The sequence below is a fragment of the Haemorhous mexicanus genome, chromosome 3 (assembly GCF_027477595.1).
Source record: "Haemorhous mexicanus isolate bHaeMex1 chromosome 3, bHaeMex1.pri, whole genome shotgun sequence".
Classification (NCBI taxonomy): Eukaryota; Metazoa; Chordata; class Aves; order Passeriformes; family Fringillidae; genus Haemorhous; species Haemorhous mexicanus.
In genome coordinates this window covers 85,967,001-85,994,455 of record NC_082343.1, presented here as the reverse complement: position 1 = coordinate 85,994,455, position 27,455 = coordinate 85,967,001, and the positions used below count along the sequence as shown (strand labels likewise).

The following is a 27,455-nucleotide window of genomic DNA, read 5'->3' as shown; positions in this document are numbered from 1 at the left end:
ACAGTAGGTTTCCAAAATATACCTGTCACAGAAATGGGAACAGGGATACAATTGTATTTTAAGGCTTCTGTACTGAGTTACACAGAAAAAGGATTTTTTAGATATTTTCAAAACAAAGGAAATGTTATTAACTGCTTAAGACTATTCTCAGCAACAAAACTAAAACCCTGGACCTGGAGTGGCTGATGCTTGGATGAGCACACCACTATTACTGTTGTGCTGTAATACTGGAAATGTACATTCAACAGAACTAACACCTCCCAGGACATAACAGCATCAAAGTGTGTCATATTTTCCTTAACTATTTTCTCCAAGCAGAATGCGCTAATGAGCCAAACTCACACACTTGGGACAGAGATATTTCCTCAGTTACGAAAACAAGTCTCGCTTTTACCAGACTTCACATGGAGTCTGGAAATTCACAGGGAACTCAATTCATTCCACTGTGACCATTTCACATTCCCATTGCCCAGCAGCACACATACCTGCATCTGGTGAGTGAAGCTCTCTTCCATCACTTCCTTGGGTTTTCAGGTAAGGAACGTAAGGAAAAGATCATCTGATAAAGCAAATAACGTGAAATTAAACAGAATCCACATTTCTTTTTTCTCGCACCTATTGAACAGCAAAATGTAAATATAAACAAATCAACCCTGCAGTTTTGTGAAAACTCATCCTGTGTTGACTTTTCCTTGCATCACCCACTCAGGGCAGCTAGGCTGCCGAGAAGTACGCTACAGGAGGAAGACAGGGAATTCTCTCTGCTAAAGTGTTTCTAGCCTCTTCTAGAGCTGTTGGGAAGCAGAGATTTCCATGGATTGGACGTAGCTCTGGTACAGTTGTCACCTGAACAGGGAAGGCTTCCTGGAGGGTTAGAGGCAGGTGCCCTGGTGCACATGTGAAAGTGAGCTAAGAGGACTCAACGAGGTGTCTTCAGTGCCAGATGCTACTGCCTTTATATTGCCTCTTGAACTGCAGGGCTTAGTGAAAAGCCCTACCAAATAGCAAATTCTGATCTCTATCAGACAGTGCTCTGGTTCCAGTTTTGTCTGTTCCCACTTACCCACTATACCATATTACCAGACACAGCTATTCCATATTCCACAAGGAATCAAGAGGAACTCAATTTAAGGAGTTCTGAAAAACACACAACCAATCATCCCATAGCACAGTAAATTACCAGATAAAAACACTGTTGGACAACTTAGAAAAACATGTTTTCTATTTATTTAAAAATAAGTTTGTAGTTACTACATTGCAGTGACAGTAATTCTTACACATACATTCTAGTTTGTATAAAAGGATTCAAAGTATTATGCATCAAAACTAACATAGAAAGTGTCCACATAACAGTAAAGAAATTTCCAATCCATATGTACAAAAAGAAAGGGCACTGTTATCCTGGTGAGATACTTCAGGTTATATATAACATGATAATCTAGATTTCTGGAAGGAAAAAAGCCTTGATAAAGCTAAAGAATTATAGTTTTCAAAACTGTTACTCATTACATACAACAGATTTGTGTTTTACATAATTCTGTACAAAATAAGTGTAATTTTTAATCTGAAAATCTGTCAGTTTTAAAATTAACCTTTCTAGGTAATTTACTTGAAGTTGAGCTCCATTCTATACATATTGAAACATTATGACAGAATTTAATTCACACATGATCATTATCCAGTTGTCCACCACAATTCTGCAGTTTTAGTATGGTCCAAAAATGTAACTTCTGTATGGTCTCAATGCATTAGCAAACCAACCTGCACAGTTGTAAGCACAAAACAGTACATGTACATCACACAGTACATGATAGGTACTTCTATTTCTTTCTACTCCTCATTTGTGTGACCTCGTTCTTTGTTCTTTCAGTGTAGAAATTCATAGTATAGTACTAATTTCCCTCCCTAAAATGTATTGTTTGCATTATTTGAAGTGAATTTCCTGATGTATTTATCTGCATTAAAAAGGACCCAAATGACTACTTGTCTCACTACATACCTCCTAAAAGCTCAATTTATTCACCCTTATTTTATTGCAGCATATAAGGTTTCTCTCCAGAGTGCCTTGAGGCTGTTAGAACCTTGGGAAAAGGCGGGGTGGGGTGGTGAGGGGGAAGCAGCTAATCACCTTTTTCTGCAATTTAAGATGTCTTTTAATCTGGCTTCCTGGCATGTTTCCTTCTCTAACACACTGTAAAAATGACATGGCAAATTCCCGCATCAAAACCAGCAGAAACACAAGAGCACCTGGAGGTTAGCTCTGGTTTAAAAGCTACCTGCTGATTTCCCCCAGACATCATAGAAAGTCAGCAAGCTGCATTCACGATTCAAAAACAAGAAGCTACGTAAGCTGTCAATGCCAGATTTGGTGTTTGAAGCACATTGTCAAGCCTTGACCAGATTTATGAAATGTAATACACTTTCCTCTGCAAACAAACAAACATGTATATACAGTAATTTACAGCAGAAAACTAACAGCCCTTTTATCAGTTGAATCTAGGTCCCCTTGGAATCCAAACTGTTACAAGAACTTCAGGGATAAAAGAAAAGATATACTCATTTTACACAGTTCATTTGTCTTCGTTTAGGTCGTAAACAGAAAATGAGCTTTTGCTGTTTCTAGGTGAGGTTTCAAAACCCTCTACCTTGACTATCACAGCACTGTAGCAGAGTTATAACTAAATATTTTTAAACACTGTTAAAAAAAAGCAAAAAGAAAAACCTTTGACAATCTACTGTCAACAAAAGTATACTATTTTAGAATAAGGTAAGGACTCAGGACACAATGTAAATATTGTGGTATGGGTGTATTTTAATTGACCAGTGATGTTAAAATTACCTCAGCGAGATTCACATGCTACAAATAAAATGTGAATGTTGATGAAAGTGAGCTTAAAAACTTCTCACCTCCAATCTACTATATAAATACAAGGTGAAAGGGTCCCATCCAGTTAAGCCTATTGCTTTTATAGAACCAATCAACTATTTAACATTTGCCCAAATTCAAATTACACGCTAAAGCATTTACTTGTAGTCCTCGATTCAACAAATGTGAGCAAAATATTTTAAAATGAGGTGTAAAAATCATAACAAGCTTGAAATTACTGAATGGACAGACTATTTTTTGTGTTGCATGTAGTCCTTTTTTTGGTAAGACAAAAGCCTCTGGCACAGAATAGGTACTTAAAAATATTTGTACAGCAGTATAGTGAATAAGTTGTCTCTACACTAAAATTCATTTTTTAATAGATATTAATATCTATACGTGCTGCATCAGGGTCCTTTATCAATTAATATCTTTACAAATATTAAGCCATAGTAATATTTAACTCAACCAACTCAACCTTACAAGTCTATCAACAAACTGATCACAGGTACAAACTGGACACTGTACAAATAAACATCTGTAAATCTTTATCACAGCAGTCGAATCACTGGAGGAAGACATTTCTCTGCAAAGTTGTATCACTGGTCCTTGCCGAGTGACAAAGAGCTCTAGTTCAATATTGACAATAATTTTGAGCACTACAGTGGTAAGATTTCAGTTCAGTTCCCAGAGAACACACTAACAACAGAAACAGAGTGGCTAAAGAGTTGTTAAGTATGTAGGCACAGGTACAATGATTCCTGTTAAACATTCAGAGCACACTTAGGACAGAAGCAGAAGTATTTCCTCACTGGCAGTTAAAGAACACACTGTTATCAAGATACCACTCAGCAGCAAATACCAATTTTAACCTTTCCCAGTATAGGGTAGAAGTACCAGAACAGTATCCTCATATCTCCATGCCAAATATAAACGAATTTAATGAATAAAACTGAGTTAATTGCTGCCAGATCATTTGCATGTATGTGACTATGAAACTATGTTATTTACAATGCAAATGTAAAACAATCACATGAGGTTTTGATACTCCATTTTCTGAACTAGTTGTTAGGTACTTGAGATGGCATTATAAAACATGCATATAACTATAGATCTTAAATTATTTCAGAACACTGACCATTAGTTTATTGCTCACATTTAAAAACCTAAGACTCTGTAATCAAAAGCTCTTTTTCTGTATTGATACAGTATCTCACAACCACTTCAAATAATAAATTTTTCCCCAAGCAAAATACAGTCTGATGGTGACTCAAAGTCTCATAAATAAAGTTTGCAACCTAGTGAAATTAAATTATAAAAAATATAACTTTTAAATAAATCTGGTATTAATTTCTAATAAATGTCTAGCGTTGCTTCTATTAAAAATTGATCCAAATTATCCACAGTTTATTTTTAAAGGAAAAACATTATTGTATCTAATAAGAATCAAAAACTTACTGGCTAAAGTCACCGATATTACTGGGTGGGAAGCAGTACCCATGTTCTGCAGGTAAGGCCTTCCACCCTTGTAAAATTAAGATGTACACTCCTCTACCTGCTATTAAGGGAATGCAGATTATTTCAGTCTCCAAAACTTACACACAAGGTATTGTTGATATATAAATATATACATAAACATGCCATATAAAACATTATTACAAACAGAGTAAATACAGAGGATGAATTTTAGATATAATCTATTTTATATATTACAATGCAGATAACATCAGGAAATTACACATTTTCAAATGATTGCCTTCATCAGTGAGATCTGACAAAATTAACAAGTAGGATCAATCAGTTTTGAATTGTGAAGCTGTATTGCAACTGTACAAACGTAGCTTGTTATCTTACCACATGTTTAGTGACTCCTTTTTAATCAGATGATAAAGAAATGCTTGTTAGAACAAATAAATATGCCAACAAATCAAATACAAACTAATCCCTGGCCCCCAAATTCACATCCATAACAATTCAAAGAGGATCTGGAAAATATCTCAGCCATTTTTTGTGGCCAAATGAACTACCTAAAACTAGGTATGGTGGATACTAATCTGCTATCCACAGTAGCATATTTCTATTACTCCTGGTGGCAAGTACCAATATTCTTTCTTCAAACTTTTAGGCTTTTTTTTTGTAAGAAAATAAAGAGTGAAGAATCAGGCCTCAAATACATATAAAGAATCTGTGCAAATTTAAGATCTTAATTCTGCATGTCTTCCCTTTCAGACATTGCAGATGATGTGTAAAAACAAAAAAAAAAGTATAACCAGAACATTTTGGTTACATTTTTGTACCATACCAGATCTCAGTAAATACCACTACTTATGTATTTTTTTTCCTTGAAACTGGACAATACTTTTTTTAAGTGATAGAAAATGGTATTAAGGTTTGTTTGTAAAGGTATAAAATAACTAAATGTACCATAAACAAATAAATAACTGCTTCTCTTTTCCAGAGCAGTACATATAACAATACATTCCCCTAAGTCATATAGTTATCATTTACAATAGACAACTTAATTTTAGTAAGGATGCAAGAAATAATAGAATACAAGGCACAATCATTAAATGGAATTTTTCTTTAGGGTGTATATTGACATATGTCAGCGTGATATACCATAAAAAGTGCAGAAAAACACAATGTGCAATGAGACCACTGTATAAAACATGATTGCATAAAAAGTGATTTGGCCTTTTAACCCTAATAATTGAAAATAACCAATCTTCCCCTTAAAATTAAACTATAAAGTATGACATTTTAAAATTTTCAATTCTAGTGCTATCTAAAAAATCCTGAAAAAAATTTATACCTGGGTAATATTTTAGACATATGTGTTTATGTATATATTAATATATATACATACACTATTCTTTGTAGGTCATTTCAGCCTCTTAGCATGTCTAAAGTTGTAGAAACAACTATCAATCTGGATCAGAAAGTAAACATCATAATTCCATACCTGTCCTGTAATTTCCTTGAATCCTTTAACCAATTATACATTTAGACTAAAACATCTCTGTCAAAGGACCCCACCAGTGCATTATTTTCTACCAGAAGTACCAAAAAGGATACATTTCAGAACAATGTTAACAACTTACTATTTAAAACGAGACACAGCTTTTATCACTGCAAATGGTATGCTGTACTGACACTCAAAAAGAAAAAAAGGTTTTCCACTGCACTGATTCTCAGTCTTTGGCACAATAAACAGAGATTTAGTGATTGATACAAGAATCAAGGTCTGAAAAATTAGACATTAGTCAAACTTTTTCCAATGTGGATATATATATATTTGTGATTACATTTTTGCTATGTTTGGCAGAACTTGGATAAACAATGGCCTGTGCTAGGCTTCTTTTGCAGCTGAACATTCCATCACAACTGAAATTCAACTTTTTCGGATTAGCAAAGTTTGGTATTTATTATTTAATAGAAATGCAAGTGAATTTACTGCCACTTTTTGCCAAAGTCTGCCTTCCTAGGCGACTTGACTTTACAATCAAAGTGTACCTTGCTTGGTCAAAAATAGATTTCTGTTTTCAATTTGTGGCAATTAAAAGTTCTATTACCTTTTTTCAATTGTGTAGAGATATTACATACTACTTGAGCAGAGTCTCTCTGAACTCTATACGTCAGTCAGAAACTGCTTCAATTATTCTCAACTGTGAACAAAATGACTGTTGAAATGTATAACCTATTTGGAGGGCAATAAATAGCAAAAGTTTAAAATATATATTTCTTTTAAAGAATGTTCTTTCAGTTTATCATTTTGCTAAATTTTTCTCCTCGAATCAGAACAAACTCTTCTAACCCATAATAGCAGCAGGGAAGCAGAAGTCTGTTCTGCTGTTCCTTAACTGTACCTGCTTCATAGCATTCTGAAGTCAAACCCCTGGTAAAAATTACCAACCAATTAAATTAGCTTTTGCTTTTTCAGTCAACTTTCGGACTCTGCCTCTGCTTGAAGTTCCAAAAGTCAAGGAGGTGTCTTCAAACAATAGCTGCCTTTGCTCTTCCTCAGAGTCATCTTCATTGTAAAAGGCTGTCCTCCTACCCTGGTTTCTAGTTCTCATGTGAGGTTCAGAATCTTTAAGCTCTTCAGAACCCTCCTCCATAGGCTCGTGTGTCTTTTTCCTCCTGCTTCTTGTTTGCATTTTAACATTTGCAGGAGCTAAGAGGTCTGAGCCTGGCTGGCGGCTCTTTATCTTCCTTTTTGGCTTTCTACCCCCTCGGCCTTTTTTTTGTAACAAGTCTTCCTTCACATTATTTTCAGAAAGAGAATTGCATGCAGTAGAAACAGAGGCTTCCTCTGGTACGTCCCTTGTGGTCTGGATTGTATTCTGCTCTGCATCCTTTTGCTGTTCAACAATTTGTAGCTTTTTTGGTTTCCTGCCTCTTTTCTTGTGCACCACCACTTCACAGCTACTGTTATTACTGTTATTAGCCTCCACCTTGGGCTTCCGTCCAGGACCTCTTTTAACTGGAGGTTTCAAAGGCTGTCCTCCATGTCCATTTACCTGAATGCTTCCTGATGCCAAAGCATTATTCTTGCAATCTGCTGTAAAGAAATGGTACAGAAACATACACATCACATAACAGATTTGCATTTACATTCATTTTCACACTGCCTTAATAAAACTCTTACTAAAATATCTGAATGGATTCACAGTGATTGCCAATCTGTCAAAATTTAAGAAACCCAAAGTTGAGCTCAGAGACTTTCGTTCTACAATGGAATGAGGATTAACTTCTTGGATTTAGCACATGGTAGCTGCAAGGAAAAAAAAATAACAAGAAACAAAAAAAAAAGCCAGGAAAAATGCAGAAGGAAAAAAGAAGGGAAAAAAGGGAAGAGCTGAAGGGTTTTTCTCAGATGATGCAACACCAGTGGACAAAACTTATATTTTGTATCTGCAACAGCAAAAAGTTGCTCAAGAAGCATTGCGAATGGTGCAAGGATAGGGAATGCTTCACAGTAAGTCATTTCTGGAAAAATAAACATTTTCTTTCAACCTGAGGTACCCTCTTTTGTATCAAATTTGTACAGATTTCTCACACTAACAGACATCAGCATGTACTTGCTTGGAGACTTTTACAGGGTATGAGTTTTCATTATGTGAGGGGTAATCAACTTTCTCAGGGGGCACATCACTGGACCTCTTAGAAAGATGTTCTGACACTACAGCCTTGCCTAACATATGGCCAAGAACAGGCTCATAGCCAGCATGATAGTTCCTGCAGCCCTTTCATGAAACACCCACACACAGCTTCTGCTGTGTTTGAATGTGCACCATCATGCACTAAAAGCACAGGCCTCCTCTGTCCTATGAGTGGATGTAAGGAGACAGGACCATGTCAACAACATTTAGAAATCCTTGACATCCCACCCTATAACAGCTGCATATTTAGCCATGCAATGTGGGAATAGCTGGGGCCTTTGTGAGAAAGCTTACAAGCAATGGACAGATGATTCAACTTATCAGACCAAGAGCTACTTTTTGCGAAGCATGGATGAGTAAGAAAGAACTCCTTGGGGAGAGGACTACAAGGAGTAGGCAGATTAATTAGATGGGACCCAATTTGCAGACTGCTGTGTCCCCATTTTCAGAGAAAAGGTGTTTAGTGAATCTACCTGCTTCAAGCATCTTCCCAACAGTTCAAAGTTCCTTCATAAATAGGAAAGCTTTCTGACTAGGAGATCTTATTTCAGCCTCCACAGAAGCTTTGAATTTTAAGGTATTCTGACATCAAAAGACCAAGCAAGCGTACTCAGGAGATTTCATAAACTAGGTCCAAGCAGGCCATTCAAATATACTAAATAGAAGCAGTAAACGCTGCATAGTTTTTGCCAAAGAGTGAAGGAATGAATTTGCAGCTGGGATCCTCTGATCCTTATGTTTGCTGCTGCGCAGAATGTCATCACACTCAGTGCTACTGACCCAAATATAATCCACAGAAGTTTTATGTGATTAAACACACAGCATTTAAAGTGTGACCATGCAGAAGTCTTCTCTGGATTTAAGAAACTTTTAACATGACATTTGTCATAATTTAAATTAAGGTACAGATATGTTAACGTCTCAAAATCATCTAGACAACAGCTATCACACCATGGAAATGGTGTTAAGAGTAGTCAAAACCATGCTAATTCATCAAGAAGGAAACTAATGGTGACTGAGCTTTCTGTTAGATTTCCCTATTCTGCTAAATTGTAATGCATTCTAATTTCCCTACCCCCAAATTACCACAACTAAAGTACAACACTACAGTGACTACATCAATAACTCTGAGGGTGGGGAGGAAGTTCCAGAGAAATTTGGTACCTTGTGGATTAACAGTGGAAGATTTTACTTTGCGCTTGATTTGCTTCTCTTTCTCTGGATTTTCTTTTGTGGAGTTATTCCTAGTGTTATGACTGTAATCAGATGGGGAAGGGCTTGATACGATATTCTGGTTCTTGGAATGTTTGGTTGAATTCTCCAGTACTGGAAGGATAAAAAGAAAAAAAAATTATCAACTTAAGTAATTTATACTTAAGTAATTTATACTACATTCAGTCTTGTTGGGTTAAAATGGAACTCATGTTCTACTACAAACAATTTGACTCTGTGATCCAAAAGGGAGAAAGCTTCCTAGATAAAACAATATAGCCTAACTTCAATTTTCCTCTGAAGAGCCTCAAAGGCCCATCAGTTTGAAAACAGAACCAGTCTTAACGGAGAGAAATATATTACATTTCTAAAGAACCAGTTTTATCTTTAAAAACATTCATGGCTTAATTTAATAGAAAACCAAAACAAAAGGCGCCCCAACTTGCCTGACTTTCCTGACCCTGCAGTAGTATTAGGCTTTGTAATTAAAGGCTTTATAGTTAAAGGCTTTGCTCCTGAAGAAGTGGATGGTTGCTCTGTAACAGCCACATCTGTTATCCCCCTATTGCTTCGAGTCCGCACAAGGGAGGAGGCCTCAGCGGCTTTTCCGTTCATCTGAGGCGGAGCGTGTCTCAGTGCTGTCGACCGTGCAGGTGCAGACGATGATGAAGTGGCAGAAGTTTCTGCCTTCAGCTGAGGTTTTATTAATCTCCTCTTCCTTTCAGGGCTGCAAAAGGAGCAACAATTTGTATCCTGGATGACCACCTTGTTGTTTTACAGGAATAAATAAAATTAAATGCTAGTGTCTGAGATTGTGGGAGTAAAACAATCACCTCTGCATGAAGTATGTTAAAAATATGGCATTTACTGTGGAAATTCATGTAAGTTGTGAGCTTCTGGAAAGTGAATCTTTACAATAAATACTATAGTTATATGATAAAGCATGATGCCATCACTATCCTAACGATGCTGTTTTACTGTACACATTTAGCAGTTATTTGAATTTTAAGCACTTACACTAGGATAGCTCTAAGTAAAGTTTAAAACTCTTCCACATCATAGGGACTTGCATGTCAAAGCTACCATTCTGCAATATAGGGAATAGTAAAGGAAGTATTAAGAAAAAAACACACTAAGTTTTATTGTTTAGGTATGTCAAAATTTCACAGCATTTCATGAATACTGTAAAGGAATTAATGTACCTGGATGCAACACTACTGGAAACTGAGCTGCTTCTACTTCTTTTTTTCCTTCGTTTCTTTATTGTATTTCTTTTATGAAAACGTAGGGCAGATTTATAATCTGATAAAATAGAACTTATATGTTCTTCAAAGAAAGCAGAAAGGCGCAAGCTCATGCTGTAGATCTGGAAAAGAAAAGCCAGTAAACAAGTTTGATACTTTTCCAAAGTGTCCCTTTACTTATTTATTACCAAACAATGGCTAGAAAAGTAAAGTTATTTATATAGAAATGTTTTAGGGAAATTTATCATCTGCCTCAATAAATATATGCTATGTGTTGGTTTGCTTTAACTATTTTCATGGTTTTGAAAAGTGTATCACAACTGAAGATGACACAGGAAAGGAAGAATTGGAAAAACAAGTCTTTCAATTGCCTTTCTAGACTGTATCCCTTTCTAGTTTCAACAGAAATCACAAAGAGAGATCCTTAAGGTTATTTTGCTGTATCACACCTAGGGTCAAGAAATCTTATTTTCTGCTCTATTAGCTTGCATCCTTATATCCTATATTTGAACACCAGTCTATTCCTTTTATAGATGAATTGATACTACAAGTAAGTTGGCTGCAACAGGTACAATAAATGTATTGGAATTATGTAGGTGCACTTTTTTTTTCCCTACTCTAGACTTGGATGATTTACAGAGACTCCCAAATTCAGTTTAGATCACAAGTAATTATTTGAGCACAGATGCTATTAATTCTGGAAACAGAAAAAACACCAAAGTGACCTGTACTTTGAGGAGACACAGCACCTTCAATGAAACACAAAGACAACATTGAACCAGTTCCTACTTAATGACCAAACCATCTGAGTACCAGACTCGACAGGTTTGGCTGATTCTGCACATGTTACTGGAGAGAGCATGCAAAGGAATATGTGTCTGATGTGTCAATTAGGTTTACTGATCAAGAAAGCATCAGTGACATCAGTTTACAGTTCAAATAAGCATCAGTGACATAAAGTAAGATGCTAAAAATATAAGTGCATGACATAGTATAAATATGACATTCACTACATGTTGCATGCATTGAAAGCACATAGGTTCTAGAATATTAAAACTCGACATAAGAGCCTTCCACTTCCAAAGTAAAACAAAAAAAGACAAATTTATTACTATACCAGTGTGTTTGGATGAAACATGGAAGAAATGAAAATGTCAAAAGAATCCATAAAACCACACAAAGCTAATGTCAGCTATGATGAGGTCAAAGAGAGAAAGAAAAACCACAAAAGAATCCAGACCTGCCCCAAAAGCCCTGCCACTTGCTGCAACTGAAAGAGTAATTCTTTTATGATGTATGGCAGCCTCAATAGTGAGTGGGCCTGTCTGCTACTGACTGGAGAGTAATCACTGATCCTGCTAGTCACCTATGAAGAAATTTGTGCCCAAGTCTTAAAACAATCAAGTCCTAATGATTAACTAGCTATTTAGAACAGCCAAACATAAAAGCTGTTAATAATTCTGGTCTTAAAACCTAACACGCATTAATAGAAGAAAAGCTACACAGAAGCCTTGAACCAATGTAAATATGCATCCATAATTTAACTGCTATCAGATACTGCACCTACTACCGGCAGGACATCTCAGTACAAAAAGCTTTGTAAGCTGACACTTGATGTAAACTGTCCTGTTTCCCAGAAGTTGTAAGGGCTTCATCACAATCCTACTGCACAGTAGTGAACAGCACAGTATTTCAACATCCTTTTCTGTCTATACATGGATATTTCAGTTTGGGGCAATCTTCAAAGTAGAGAGGCTCCCTGAGTATTTGTTTTGAAAATCTGGTTTCTTCCCCAAAATATCAGTTAATTTTCACTATTGTACTCATAATCCTGCTTCTGCAGAACTTTTCTTCCATGTGGTTTTCTGTTTAGACCCACTTTGTAATATTTACTTTTGAAACACACATGCAGAACATCAGAACTTTTGGTATTCAAAAAGCACACATTCCTTTCCCTTCAAATATAAAGCTGTAATAGTTTCTTAGAAATATTAATATTTTAAGATCAGAAATAATGAAACTTGTTTTTTAAAAGCAATCAAATTACACTGTCTCTCTGTTTTTTTGGTCCTATATTTTTCAGATATAAGTGTTCTTTCATACAACAGCAAATGGAAAACAATAAAATCTTACCCTTGATCTTTTACTTGGTGTATAGGCCTTGGAATTGCTGAAAATAAGTCTCACATCTTTACATAACTCCATTGGTGACTCATAGTTGCCAGCTTCCAGTGTTTCTCTAACAGTAGCAAAGTCCATAGGAGTGTCAATAATATCTCTATAATCCTGTTTGGAAATAGCAAAGAAATTTATTACAATTTTTCTCCCAAGCCTTAATATATAATTTTCATTAGGATGAGTTTGATAAACCTCTTAAACCAAAATATCCTCTTTAAATAGGTATAGAAGACTGCTGAAGACATTTTTCCCCTTTCTACTAATATACCTCCCTTGCAGACGTACTCAGTAGGGTCAAGGTTAGAAGTTAACTGATGGATGATTGAATTCATTTTATAAACCTATTTACTGAAATGCAGAGCTCAGAATTTGGTGTCCCCTAAGGGTTGCATTACTGACACACTGACAGGAAGATAACAGTGATATGAAAGTGTGACTACAAGCCTTCTGGGTGGCTTAGCAGCTCAAACTTAGGACTAAAACTAATACTGTTCTCACATATTAGCCTTAAAATATGAAGTTTGAATACTTGAGCCTGATCAGAGGCTTATCACATCCTTTCTGAAACCTGAGCAGTTTCCCAAATGGAGACCTGAAAATTTATGAATGTAACGAAGTATCAAAAACTCCACAGGCTTAGGTAGGACCCAAGTCAAGCCAATAACAGAAATTTTTTTTTCCAGGCAATGGAAGAAACAGAGACATGTTCATACAAGAAAAAGCCTAAATACCAAATTTAACAAAAAAGTTTAAGTTAATCCATCAGAGCAAATAGAACCTGCAGGAGTGCCTCTGCATGTTAGACAGGCTTGTGACACCAGGGACCAGTGTATTTCATGCCTAAGCCAAGCAGAGTGCTCTCAATCAGCTCATTTGAGGATCTCAAACATACAGGGCCACTTGTAGTTGGCCACAGCATAAGTCTAGGTTACATAGAAAGTAATGGTACCCAGTGGCTGCAGAAGTGTCAAGACAGATCTACTAGTGACTTCTGAAAGAGAAGCATTTCTTTTCTCTGATTGAGACAGTTAATTTTGCCCAAGTTAATCACCCTGGAGTCATATTTTACAGAATTTAAGATACACTAGAAGGAAAGCAAGCAAAATCTTTGCTTTATTACTCGAAGTTTTCATATCATCTTAATGTTTTTATACTCTGAAATGAAACCAATGATCCTTGACAACACATCACATACAGCAACCAAATATATGCATTTCATATATATGACCATTTTTCAGTCAGAAAAGGAAAGACATCTTAATTGCAAAAGCTGTGATCTACTTAATAACATAAAATATTTTCCCTGAATATAAAATATTTTCCAACAAAAGTATCTGAGAGCAGAGAAGTATTGTTTATTTTAAAATTAGTTGGAAAAAAACAGTAAGCATTATTAAATAAGTGACAATGAAGTGCTGAAAAGAATTCTGTCACTACAGCTGCCTGAAGTTTCAATTGAAAGAACTAAAGAAATGGTCAAAGTTTAAAAAAAAAACAAACCAACCCACCACTTAACAACTGGATTATAACCAGTCACTTTGTTCTTAAATACTCACTGGATACTCAAGAAGATCCACTGGTTGTCGAAATGGTTCAGAGTCTTCACACTGAAAAATGAGATTCAGCAGCTCCTGGCATTGCTTCTTCCATGACTGAATGTCATATGACTGAGCCCTATTCCGTAGCCGCCGCTTCGGCTGATGATCCTGAAATGATAATATTGCCTGGTGTATATTAAATAAACTAGCTGCTTTTACAAAATCTAATGGAAGAGTTACCCCACAGGATATAAATGAATTCACAAAATGCAGCAGCACAGACAGAAATACTTTTACATTGAACAGTTCAGTAGAAAAACATATCACTATGTTCAAAACTTTCAAAAAGCTGACATCACTTAATACTAGAAATATTTCAGTTTTACATCCATTTTTTACAAATATATTTTAGCAATTGTAGCACTAAAAATAGATTTTAAAAAATTTTAAAACATTTACCTTTCTTTTTCTAGTGGAAGTCCCTGGCACATTTGTGTCTTTCTCTTCTTCCTTTGAGCAAGATAATGAGTCGCATAAAAAGGTTAAAAAATATAAGCATATATGAGTAGGCGAGCTCTTTTATGTTTTAAACTTATAAATTGAGTCTTTACAGTCCTGCCCCCATCCCTCTGAGAAGCATTTCATATGACTGTCAATTTTGAGAACCTCTCAGAAATCTAATCAGCATCCTCCAGCAAACTATTAAAGCTCTCTGCACTAAAGGAAGAGAGGAGGCTAGATTTTCACCTAGTTTCCCAGCTGACAAGAAGAAACATTGTACTGACAGAAAAGTACACTCCACTTCCCAGCAGTGACTGAAAGCAGCACTTTGGTACTCCACAGGACAGACAGCCGTCTTGTTTCTCCAGTGCGTCAATGCCAACGCCCAAGACACAACCACTTACCTCATCAGAGTCAGACAACACTTTCTTCTTCATTGCGTTGTATAATGGAATAATGTCATAGCAGCTCTGGTCTCTGTAAAAAGAAACACAAGATAACATTTATTTTCCATCATCATCTGTGGAATCAACTGTAATTTGCTTGGGAAAAGGAAAATATTTATGAAGCAATCTTCAAATAAATTAAGAATGTGTTTAGTGCTATATGAATACTAAGAGATTGAAGTAATAAGTCAAGCTAACCATCTGCTCAAAAAGTTGTAAAATATAGATCACTTAACAGTGTGAATGTTTTAAAACTAGAAATCATAATCCTTTACCGTGCATTTGCCAGCATCAGAAAAATCTAATACTGTACTATATAAAAGGTTTGAGGTTCCCAACTTTTTAAGGAGCATTACAGTAAATTTATTGTAAAGAAGTGCAACTTAATTATTTAATTTAACACTCACAATGTATGACATTTAAAATGCAAGTGTGGAAGGACTAACACTGCTATTGTGTAAACCTGCATAATGAAATCAGCAAAACATGATGATTCTCCATTCTTGATTAATGTGTAAAACTCCTCTACAAAGGAAGCTCAAAGGTGTTCTACTATGTAGCAAACCACTGGGAAGAAAAGTGGTTTGTAACACTTTTACCACTTGTACCTGTAAACACTCAGCAACTCCACATGGAATCAGAATCTCTAATACAGGCTGCTGCCTTACCATCCCCCATTTTCAGCTCTTTAAGATACTTGGGTGATGTAAGAAACTAAGATGTACATTCTCATTAGAACCATGGGCTTTGCTTTCCATTGTCTAGGCCTTGTACCTTACAGTTGCAACCATAAAGCCTGGGCTTTACATTAATTGCTAGTTCACTTAAATTAGTATATTAATAGACTCAAGCTATAGCCCATTATTAAATAAGAATATCCAAGAATATCCACTAATTTAACTAAGCCAATTAAAAACATACACTTTGAAAAACTCTGAGCTACATACACTTTGGAAAACCCTGAGCTTCTTAATTAATCAGGAAAAAACCCATGTAGGACAAAGATGTTAAGGACTAAAATTAGTAACAGAAAAGCCCTTTAGATATGTGTCTGTTCCTAATGGTATATACTTCACTAAAACTTTTAATGTCTAAAGTGGTCAAGTGTTTCACATTCTCCAGCAAATATCAGAAATCACAGGCACTAGAGAAATTGAAGATTTATTTATGGACTCAAACTCCTAGATTTCCAAATACTAACAGAGTTCTAATGGTTTTTAAGAACACACGAAATAAAAAAGAACTAGATTCAATTTAACACTGACAAACTAAATCACTAAAAATGTCACAATTTTTGGTAAACTAATGAAGTATCTTGCTGTGTCTGCAAGGTGGAAACAGCAGCACTCGTTCTGTACGAGCAAACCAAGGCTGTGAGCACAGTAAGTTCTTACAAACTTCAGCTCTGTAGATGTGTCAACTGACTGAAAAATCTTAAATATTTGTCATTGAGTTTGTCTGTAGATAATAGAATGTTCAAAAGATAACTGCAAACTGCAGTTGACTACAAAGCCTTTAATTTTTACATCGCATACATATAAACCATCATTTTCAAACCCTATTATAAACTGTAATCTAGATTTTAGAATTATGTTAACATAGCCAGTATTCAACCTCAAAATTAGAACTACTAACTTACCAATGAATATATCTGTAACTCCATGAAGATACTCAACCCCATTTTTATCATTCAGGAGAAAGGCTCTCAAAATAAAATGCCCTGCCAATCTATGCCGCTCAATGTATTACAAAACTTGTTTTGCAAACTTATGAATTCTCTGTCAACATAAGCTCTATTCTTTTCTGCCCCAACAGAAGACAACAGGTCTATTTAAAGTGCAGAGCTATCTTACTTTAAAATTCAGATCTTAAAAGGCTCTTGCCTCAGTAAGAGGTAGGAATAACAACAGACCTACTAAGCAACTCACTTTATGAAGTGTAGCAGAAGATCTGTGACAAATTTGGCGGATTTGACAATAGGACTCCCAGGTTCGTTAAACGTGCGAGTATTGTGTTCGATGTACCGGACTTCCCACATTAACGAAGAAAGGCGCCTGTATCAAAACAGTTAGCAGAAAAGAAAAGGAAAAACAAATAAGGACAATTTCTAGTGATGTATATGAACAGGGGAAGAAATGTTACAGCCTTCTTCTCATTCACTGCTGTTTTCCCTTACATCAGAAAATGCGCACATCGGATATGCTGCCCTGAGTGACTAGCAGCAGGCAGCTTCCTCTGGCTTCCCATTCTTATGTTATATTCTGTGGTAATCTATACAAATGGCTTTAAGAACATACAGCTGACACCCCTCAGGAAAACTCAGCTGTGACACTTCAGCTTTTATTTTTCCTTTATGATATATATAACCCATCCTACATCGCCCTTGAACTCAGGATAACCAAAATAGTAATAAAAACGTTTTAGAGTATACCTTTTTCTGACAGACAACAATCAGATTTCCCCTGATTTAATAATCTAACTATAGAATAGCCACATTATAAAAAATTGTGCACAAAAGCAGAATAACTGAAAAAAATAGATCCAAATCTAAAAAAGATAGAATAAGAAGATAGTAATGACTGATGGCATAAAAGTTACTTTTACAGTTGCTTATTACCTAACTAGGCCTCAGCAATATTACAAACTAAAAAGCCCATTTATTGAAGGTGTGCTGATTACCAAAAATAACTGCTTTCTCTTTTGACAAGAGAAACAAAATCTAGCAAAAATTTCTCTCTATCTGACAGCAAAGCAGTGCATTATAGAAAAGAAAGCTGGATTAACTCATATGACACAATAAACATGGAATTCAATATTCCAATAGAATGATAAAAAACAGAGGTGCTATTTTGAAAATGAAAAAGCAAATTTAGTTTAGAATTCAATCTTCATTTAGCATGTATAAAGCACTAAAAATGAACTTTGAAATTTGGCCCAAAACAAAATTCTATCCATATTTATTCAAAAGAAACTAAAGCGACACTGATTTTAAAATGAGAAATAGAACAAAAACTCAAGGAAACTGACGTAATTTAAAGAACTATACTCCTATATAGATATTTACTAAAGAAAAGAGCCCCCAAAAAAGAAAAAAAAGCAACTGAAATCATAGTTTTAAGAAAATATCAAAACAGTACCAAAAATTATGAACTTTTTTTGTTGCTGTACAACAACTCAGAAGTTCAACACCAATAATTCAAGAAGTCAGATTCTGTGTAGCTGCTTAAGTGATACAAGAATATTTTTTAAAGCATATCAGGACCAAAAAAAAACCCAGTTTAGATATTTCTAAGGTTTCTCTTATTAAATTTTGAAAGTACTTTAAAAAATTAAGTGGAAAATTTATCCTTTGGACTAAAAGTCACAGTCAACCCTGCAAATTGAATCTCACAAGGAACAAGTCATTTACACAATCAGGAATTTGAATGCCATGTCATTCTAAAATACATTTTGGAGATGTTCAATCCTTTGTTGAATTTTAGAAAATGGAAACCTAAATAAAGGATAGAAGATGAAAGGAAGTGAAAGCACACACCCATACCCACCTCCTAGTTTGGTATGACAAGACAAAGAGCTACCAAAAATACAGCTGCTGGTAGATCACAGTAGAACTGAGAATTGGGTCTAACCTGTAAAATCTGCTTTCCAGTCTTTGCTTAATGGTACTGAGGTCTGTGGGATATGCCACAACAGTGCAATACATTGGGTAAGCCTGAAGATCCACTGGTGCCACAAATGCAGAAGCAATATCTAGATGAAAAAAAAAACAAAAAAACAAGCAAACCACAAAACCTCCAGTGTTATATACCACAAAGTTCCATAGCAGTTTCAACATTCACCCCCCTGCAACATAAGCTATTTCTTCATGCTTGAAATGCACAGCAGTTTCCCAAAAATAACAGTAACTAGATATTCCAAATGATTTCAGATATTCTATTTAGAGTGCTTGCTGAGGTTGTGCTGTACATCCAGTTGCTGCAGTGACTGGATGCCCATTATGTTATGCATGAAGCACCAGACTCCCCAAAGGCATAGCAAGTGCCCATTTGAAATATATGCATTTGAAAAGTATAAAAATTATACACAGATGAAGGCATGCAATTCAGTACCATTATTTACAGCACAGGCTCATTTCATTTCACTTTATATTGCCACTCTCACATCTTTAAACAAAGCAATACATTAAATTCCTGCCATAAAAGTTACAGTGCTATTTCAGCCTCTGTAAGATATGGGTAAAATCCACGCTTAAAGTAAACAGAAACGCTCTCTCCTGTCCCTACATAAAAGCAAAGAAGCCTTCCAAAACCAATCCAATATAGTGCTAGAGGACTGCTGAGCAATAACCTAAAAACCTTGCTTTTTCCCTCCTGTACTTAGAACCATCATGAGGCTTAGACACATCATTCTAACATCCTGTATCTCAAGGAAAAAATACTGCAATACAAAACCATAAAATCACCTTTAAAAGTATCAAAAGTCTGTAAAAACAGAAAATATGCTGCTGCTAAAAAAACTGCTCTTCTTCTAAAAGCTGTTTACTTACTCTTTGGAATGTTTTAGCAACTGCCACTTTGTACCAATATGCACCACACCTGCTATAACTGAATCCCAAACTGAGTGGTCTACCATACATCATAATGCAATACAAAAAACAATTACTCTTAGATGGCACAGCAAAAACAGCTCAAATTTCCTTTATCCAGAGTTTTGGGTTTTTATAACAGAAATCTCTAATTTGTTCTACTACACTGTACAGATAACTCCTTTGTTTAAGAAGCAAAGAGAGGCTTCTTATGCAGTATGTCATCAAAAAAACCACATGGAATATACAGGTAATCAGAATTATTTCAAGAGTTAAGAGGTTTTTGGCTTTTTTTGAAACATAAATCTTACTTTGCATTAAGTGTTTCAAAAATCAGTTAAATAAAGTATCAGTGACTTTTATATTTAATGCATGACCACTGTTAGCCCTAAACCTACGACTATTGATTGAACATCTTTTGATCCCCATAAAGACATACAAAAGACTTATAATTCAGCCTGTATTTACTGAAAGATCTCCATCCAGACATCCATCTGTGATCAGGTAAATTTTGCAGCAATGTGTTAAACATTTTAACAATTACTTTCTCAGAAGCTGCTTGTAAAGAATAATTGTTCCACAACTAAATAGCAAGTAGCTTTCCTAAGGTAAATCAATTACTTTTCCCTCAACATTTTGCATAATTAAGGAAATGTGGGGAAGAAATCAGGAATTAGAAAAGGCTAATACAGGGAAAATCCACACATAGATATTAATTATCTAAGTAAATATATGCCTTTTTCCTCCTGCCCCCATCTGTCTGTAAAGTTGTTACTATTCACTAAATCATAAAGGTTTTAATTTTAACCCCAACATGAGATTCTGGTAGCTAAAGTTAAAAAATCAAGTAACTTGCTTTTAACATATAAAACCCAAACTCCTAGCATATGTCGAATCATCTACCAAAAAACAACAGTTACCTTGGGAAACAGGAAAAAATGTACGTTTCATAAGTACTCACTATAAAAAAAACTTCTAAAATGTTCAATAAGAAAGTTTTGTTCCTGTTAATCAAGAGGTTAAATGCGTATTTTATCACATTCATTTTTGTAATTTCAGAAGTGTACATGATCATAGTCTGAAAAACATAAACCACAAATATTTCCCATATTATTCAGAATTTACCTAGAGTCATAAGCTGGTTTATCCCTGCAATAATTCTGTCACACTCCTCATCTCGGGTCCTGGAACCCCACTCTCCATCCAAAGGTTTGTAGAGCAGTGTTCTACGTTCATCGTCAGTTAAAGGAACACTAGTTCCCAGTTCTTCTGGAAATACAGCTGGAATGTAATATGAAAATTAAACAAAACATAAATGTTTGCATCTTGTGTAATACATATACCTGAAAATCAAAGATACCATGAAATCATTTTTATAAAAGCATAGCTCTTGATTTGCTCAAAGGCATTTTGATGCATCCAGTATCCTTTCTGTATATTATTCTGTGTTACATTTAAATCCTTACAATGCAGTTTGGTGTCGAGGTCCGCCCTGAAGATTTATCCTCCTCCAATTAGTAATTGTAAAATTTATTTCAGAACCAACTAAGACACTCATTTATCACAGTTAAAACTTGTGTTTTGGTTTTGGAGTTATTCTGTGTTTAAAAGCCAATATTCTTGGTAATAAGTTGTTTTGGTAAGGAGTAGAGGATGATTTCCAGATACAGTTTAGGAGAACTTTGACATTGCTGCTAAAACATTCTCCAGGTAGTGCTTCTACATTGCCACAGTTTTGAGGTCATATGCTAAAACCACAGTTCCTGAGTATGCAAATTAATAGTCTTATCACCTTAGCATCCTTGAGGACCTACCAGTTTTGACAATTTATACTGTAACAGCAGATTTTTAAAGGATGATGTTAAGTAGACCTCTTAACAATTTTTAAGAAGGTATAACAAAAGTTGATATTTGTGAATATAGCAAAAAAATCAGATACAGGTTTGGTTATCTTAATCAGTATCTATTCTTTATCTGAAAATTATTTTTCCTTTCTTAAGACAACAGAAATTGGCCTCTACTAAAAAGTAAACAGGGGCAGTCTATTTTAATTATTTATTTTAATCATGGTATCACTCTAACACCTGTCTTTTACTTATGATAAAGAGGTACCCATTAAAAGAAGGATTGAACAACAACAAAAAAAAAGATGAAATGAACACAATTACAATTAAAATAATTAAGAATTATTTATGCTTACTTTCGAGAGACAATATTATCAAATGTTTCATGGAAAACACAAGGAAAAAATGCTGATTCTACTTTGCTTTTTAACAAGAGTTCTATAAAGTCTTAGAAAAACCCAACCAACCAACCAACCAACAAAAAGCTGTGAACATGTGAACAGTGCCCATGCTATGCTGTCCACCCTGCAGCCAGTGCATCTGCTACTTGTGCTGGGCCAGAGGGGAAGGAAAATGCTGCTATTTCCAAACTCTCTCACAGGCACAGGTTGCATCTGCAATGCACTGAATGTCTGCAGAAATGCTGACATATCTTAAAGCACCAGTTTCCTCAAGGTGACCTAGGGCATGGGTTCATCTTCTTAATTGTACAAAGAATTAAGTTTAACTGTACATTATCTATAGCAATTTTTGTATTATTTCTATTTTCAATGTCACTCAGTTTATCTAGCATGGCTGTTTTTTCCCAGTTCTTTTATCTTGATTCTCTTTTTGTTTAGTAATTGATTTAAAGATATTCTTTAAATGCAACTGGTTTGTGGGCCTTCTTTCCACTCCCCCAAAAAACAGGATTGTTTATGTAAAACCATATAACATATTTTTTCTTCTTAAAATACATTTGTAAAGCAAATAATATTAATAAGGTAACATACCATTACTTGGTATCAGCTCCATGTCCCAAGGGCTCATCTTCTCAGTATCACCATTGTCCCAGCTTAAAAATAACCACACTTAAATTATCTACTATTATTGTTTCAATAATGTAATTATTTAATGTTTGTAACAAAACTTTAATTTATACACCACAGAATATTATAATAAACTGGTACAGCAAAATGCATGACTGAATTTAATGAAAGTAAGTTTCTCAGTCAGTACTTCAAATGAAGTAACTAATTAACATAAAAAAGATTGAAGATAAATTTGCTAACCAGACATTGTAGCACTGAAATAAGCTATCAGGATAATCAGGCTGAAGAGGTTCCTGGCTTTCAATTGTTCCAAACCACCAAGCATCATCTATCACTGACCTGAAACGATCACCTAGGTAAGAACAAAAAATAATTTCATCAATATAAGGCATGTTACCCTCCCAGAAAAGCAGGTTGAGGTATATCTGGCTTGGTCTTGAATACAGAAATCATTCTGAACATTTACAGCCTCAGCAGGCAAGCAGGAGTCAATGCTCAGTTAAAAACTAACAAAACTACTAAATTCTTTCTGAAGATTGTTTTTAACCAAAATGAAAGTTAATATGGCCTTTTAGAAAAATAATGATTTGCAAATCTACCTACATATTCCTTACTTATGAATTTATTTCTTCATTTCATATAAAAGGTAAGACATTTTAACGTTTTAAGACTCCTTTAAAACTCAAATCTACTTGCATGAAATACTACATGCTACCTTAAAATAACTGAGCACTGTGACACTTCTGTATGGGGAATATTTTACAAGCTGCTGAGCTCATCCTCCTTAGTTTCTGAAGTGCTTTTTCAGCAATGCAAATGGAACTCAAGAGGTTCATTCTCTTTACTATGCAGGCAATCTGACTGATAATAGAATAAAATTTATTAAAGCTTGCTCAAAAGGTTAGCAAAGTAATTTACTGTGACTTGCAATAGCTTCACTGCCACAAAGCGTTCACGCAGCTGAGAAAAAAGGTCAGAAGCATTATTAAAAAACTACACATGAGAATGCGTGTATTACACACCATCATAAATGCTAACATTTTCTACAACACATGCTATAAAACTAAGAAACAATTTTAGTGTAGTATTCTGTTCATTTCAAGAAAAAATGTAATTTAAGCCTGAGATTCCAAGAACTACACATTTTTATGTGGGATTTGAATATATACACACTCTCAGCTGCTGCAGTATTTGTTCCATTTCAATACATCCACCCTCTGCCCAAATGCTTGCTGAAGTTGTCTGAAATAATAGGAAGTAAATTTATTCTCAAAAATGGCCTGCATTCATTACTGCATTTTAAAAAAAAAATTGAATTTATTGGATCACTAGTAATCCAGGACAATTATAAAACTTCTATTAATAATCCTAATTGTGCTGAATAGAACCAAGTAAACCAGAAATAACTGAAATGCAAGATCAAAAATGTAAATAAGGTCTGATGCTTTATTTTGAAAGAATAATTTATTTTCTAAAGAGCTATAAAATTACAGTTTTCCAATATAGCCTTCCCTAGTGATCAATTTTACAAAGAAACCTCCAGAGGTACAACTAGGAGTGACTTCACTGAGCTGAACATTAAGCAGATCAAAACCACTTAAAGAGGCATATACTGGCAGCTGCTTTTAAGTTCTCAAGAGCCACAGCATTCCTACAGACAGAATGCTAAAGCAGAAAACAACATGAGTGAAAGAACCATCTCCAGAATCTCTACTTTCCCCATATCCTCTGTGCTACCTCATCTATGCAGAGGGCAGTCCAAAATCTCTCAGAAGAAGGTGGCTCTAGTGCAATTTTCCAGAACTGGGTATCCCTGCATAATGCTCACTTGAAGATACAAAAAAAAGGTGTGTGCAACTCACAGTGCCTGCTATGTAAGAGACAGGTATGCACACCTGCATGCTGCTGAAGTTGCAGGAATACTACTGGAATAGCTTTTAACCCAAGTATTAAACTTGAAGTTTAACTATAGTAAGATAAAGATATGCAGTAAATAGAATCTGAATGCAAATAAGAACCCGTGATTTCAAATTTTATGTTTGTTCCTTCTAAAAGGATTAATACAATTATATAAATTTCATATCAAATTATATAATAGATACGCAGATATTCTTCCCTAAAACAAAGCTAAGACAACAATAAAAATTCACATTATTTGCACTGGAAGCTTGATAAAAGGTCCTAGTACTTTCAATACTTTCTGTGTAGCTTGGATTTATTCCAGACTGCAAATTCCTTGAAATACACCATCAGCTCAGGAAGCCAGGCTAGGCTGTTCACAAACAAACTATGGCAATCATTCTGCTGCTGCTGCAATGATTTTGTGCAAAAACATGGCATGGCAGAGGAGGACAAGAGCAGAGATCCATAACGATAAGGAAAGAGCAAAGCTCAGCGACCTATTAGATCTTCGTCAACCTTGTCACTTATGAGATCTTTAAACTGAAATGATATTTGAGAAGAAATCACAGTTTAGATTTCTTATTGGATCAGAAGTCTAGGGTCTTTACCAAATTCCCTATAGAACTGAAGATGAGCTGTCTTTTCAGACAACATAGTGTAAAGTATGAGATGATATAGAACTTATTCCCATGGCATCATGTAATTTATACATTATAAAGTACCCAACCTAAGGATACTGCTGAGGCATACAACCTAAGGACATCAAAGGACAGGAGATTAATTAATTCATTCCATGGCTGAAAGGTGATTTTTGTCATCATATGGAGGAGATGACTTGGAAATAGATCTGACTGGAGGACCTACCAGTCATGGGCATTGTTCCAATATCCAGTACTCCGAAATAACTGGGCACAGGCAAAGTAAAAAGAATCCAAGTCATTCCCTCATCACTTGGCAGCGAATTATAACTATATACGCTTCAGTGAAGTTAAACCACAGGGTTTAGAAAAGAATTCAAAAAGTATAAGATGGAAAGAGCATTCTCTTTGTACAATCTAGACATCAATTTGCAATTTTTGAAAAAGTACTCCCATGTTTTCAGCAGAAATTTCAGAAATTGGTAAAAAAGAATACTAGTAGCAGTGCAGTTGTAGGAGGGCCTTCAATTGAAAAAAAAAAAAAAAGAGATACAAACAATATATAGGCTACAAGAAGTTTTCAGCTAGCAACAAACACCACATTCCTCAAACCTATCCCTAACTATTCTCTCTGCAAATATACAACTGAAATTTTCTTTGCACTTTTTTTAAAAAAATTGCAATACTTAGCTTGTTTGCTGTCACTTTGGTCAAGGACTAAGCAGAACTCCCCAGCTAACTATGGGCAGAGCTTACTCTCTGACTTCAGTTAAGTATTAGGATTTCTTTACCATAACCTATTTTTAAAAAAGCTATCATGAAAATAGGTAGACACTTAGAAAATCAACCAAACAAAACTACAGCATACAACTTTCACCACAACTCACCTATATTCCATCGCCTATGCTTTGCATCATCAAACTGTTGCCTCAAAACTAGGAAATCTATGACATCTGGCATATCATGGTACCTAATTACAACAGAACACACAATTATTAAGCGATAAAACAGCAAAAGCATAACATAAAGCACATAAAAAAATTAACACTTCAAAATCAACACTTGAAAAGCACAAGGCCAATATTAATATAACCATTTAACTTTCAACCTCAAGAGCCCCCTGGCCATCCCCATCCAAGAAAACCCCCAATTTGCATGCAATATTGTTTTCCTTACTTCATGGTGAAAGCTCCTCCAGTCAGTTTACCCGTATCAGGGTCAAGAAAAGCTAGTTTAAGACAGCAGAGAGTAGGCAATCCCACTTCATACTTAATCCCAACTATTTTCATCAGCTCTTGCTCCTAGAATAAACAAAATACTATGTACCACCACTGAAGTAAATTGAAATAGCTTTCTGAAACAAGAAAACATGGGTATATTGAATATACTATATTTCTGCCAGATCACACAAAAATAAAGGATCTGAAATTTAGTCTTCCACAATGAGCTATTATTTCAAAATGCAACATGCTTGAAAAGTATTTTTCTATGAAGTATAACCATCTTATCTGCTCAAGCTGATACAAAAAGTAGTACAGTTTAAGGTCTGATTTCATTTGACTATAAGTTAAATTTTTCCCCTTACCTTATAATATTAAGTGCACTAGATTTACTCGTATCAGGGACTTCCAGTTAGTTTCTATTTATCCTTTTTTTTTTTTCCTAATATTAAGATACAAACAAAAAGGAAAAAAGTCATACCCGCAATTCCATTTTATGCCATGGTTGTTTCTTGGGATTAATATTATAAATTTTGTTCTTCTTGGCCATTACAACGTATGCTTCATGACCTTGTCGGAAATAGTAAACCTGAAAGTGAAACATGACAGTTATCCTACAAAGACTCTGTGGAGCTGAAATGCTAAAAAGTCACTGCCATACAATGTGTGTACTTTCTATTTCATCAACTTTCCAACTTTCCAGTCTGTTTTCCTGCCAAAGTCAGGGGTTCACAAAAATTAAGTGGAGGAAAATTAAAAAAGCTATTATAGAAACATTTACCAAAAAAAGCAGAAAATACTTAGAACATTATTTTCTGTATGGACAAAATACCCTAAATTACACATGAGTGAGGCCAACAAAAGCACTAACAAAACCATCCATTTATCATTGTACCATAGAGCAATTAAATGACAGCAACAAGAATTCCACTAATCCACCTAGTTATACATCACTGCAGGACAGCCCTAAGTTAAGTATCAAGTATCACTAAATTCACTATCTAGCTTATCTTTTTTGAACAAGAAATACATTCTAGATGGAAAAGTCTGTTATTGTTCTGGTAAGATTTTGGTGTTTGCTTCCACAT

The 27,455-nt window shown here is 35.1% G+C and overlaps 1 protein-coding gene across 3 annotated transcripts in view; it reads right to left on the bottom strand.

The window, feature by feature from the left end:
• Nucleotides 1–1,204: 1,204 nt before the first annotated feature.
• The window catches only part of PHIP (pleckstrin homology domain interacting protein), a 107,353-nt gene continuing 81,102 nt past the window's right edge, over nt 1,205–27,455 (bottom strand). Inside the window, exons 25-40 of one of the 3 annotated variants that reach the window (XM_059842570.1) lie at nt 26,849–26,956; nt 26,324–26,448; nt 26,035–26,117; nt 22,848–22,959; nt 22,569–22,630; nt 20,858–21,013; nt 18,777–18,897; nt 17,076–17,201; nt 15,106–15,178; nt 14,660–14,710; nt 14,219–14,368; nt 12,618–12,770; nt 10,443–10,606; nt 9,687–9,967; nt 9,193–9,354; nt 1,205–7,427 (exon numbers count right to left, since the gene is read on the bottom strand). In XM_059842570.1, coding sequence (XP_059698553.1) covers nt 6,772–7,427; nt 9,193–9,354; nt 9,687–9,967; nt 10,443–10,606; nt 12,618–12,770; nt 14,219–14,368; nt 14,660–14,710; nt 15,106–15,178; nt 17,076–17,201; nt 18,777–18,897; nt 20,858–21,013; nt 22,569–22,630; nt 22,848–22,959; nt 26,035–26,117; nt 26,324–26,448; nt 26,849–26,956 — 2,583 coding nt within the window. In that variant the 3' untranslated portion in view covers nt 1,205–6,771. The remainder of the gene's footprint in view (nt 7,428–9,192; nt 9,355–9,686; nt 9,968–10,442; nt 10,607–12,617; nt 12,771–14,218; nt 14,369–14,659; nt 14,711–15,105; nt 15,179–17,075; nt 17,202–18,776; nt 18,898–20,857; nt 21,014–22,568; nt 22,631–22,847; nt 22,960–26,034; nt 26,118–26,323; nt 26,449–26,848; nt 26,957–27,455) is intronic. The other 2 variants (XM_059842571.1, XM_059842572.1) reach the window with 2 other exon arrangements.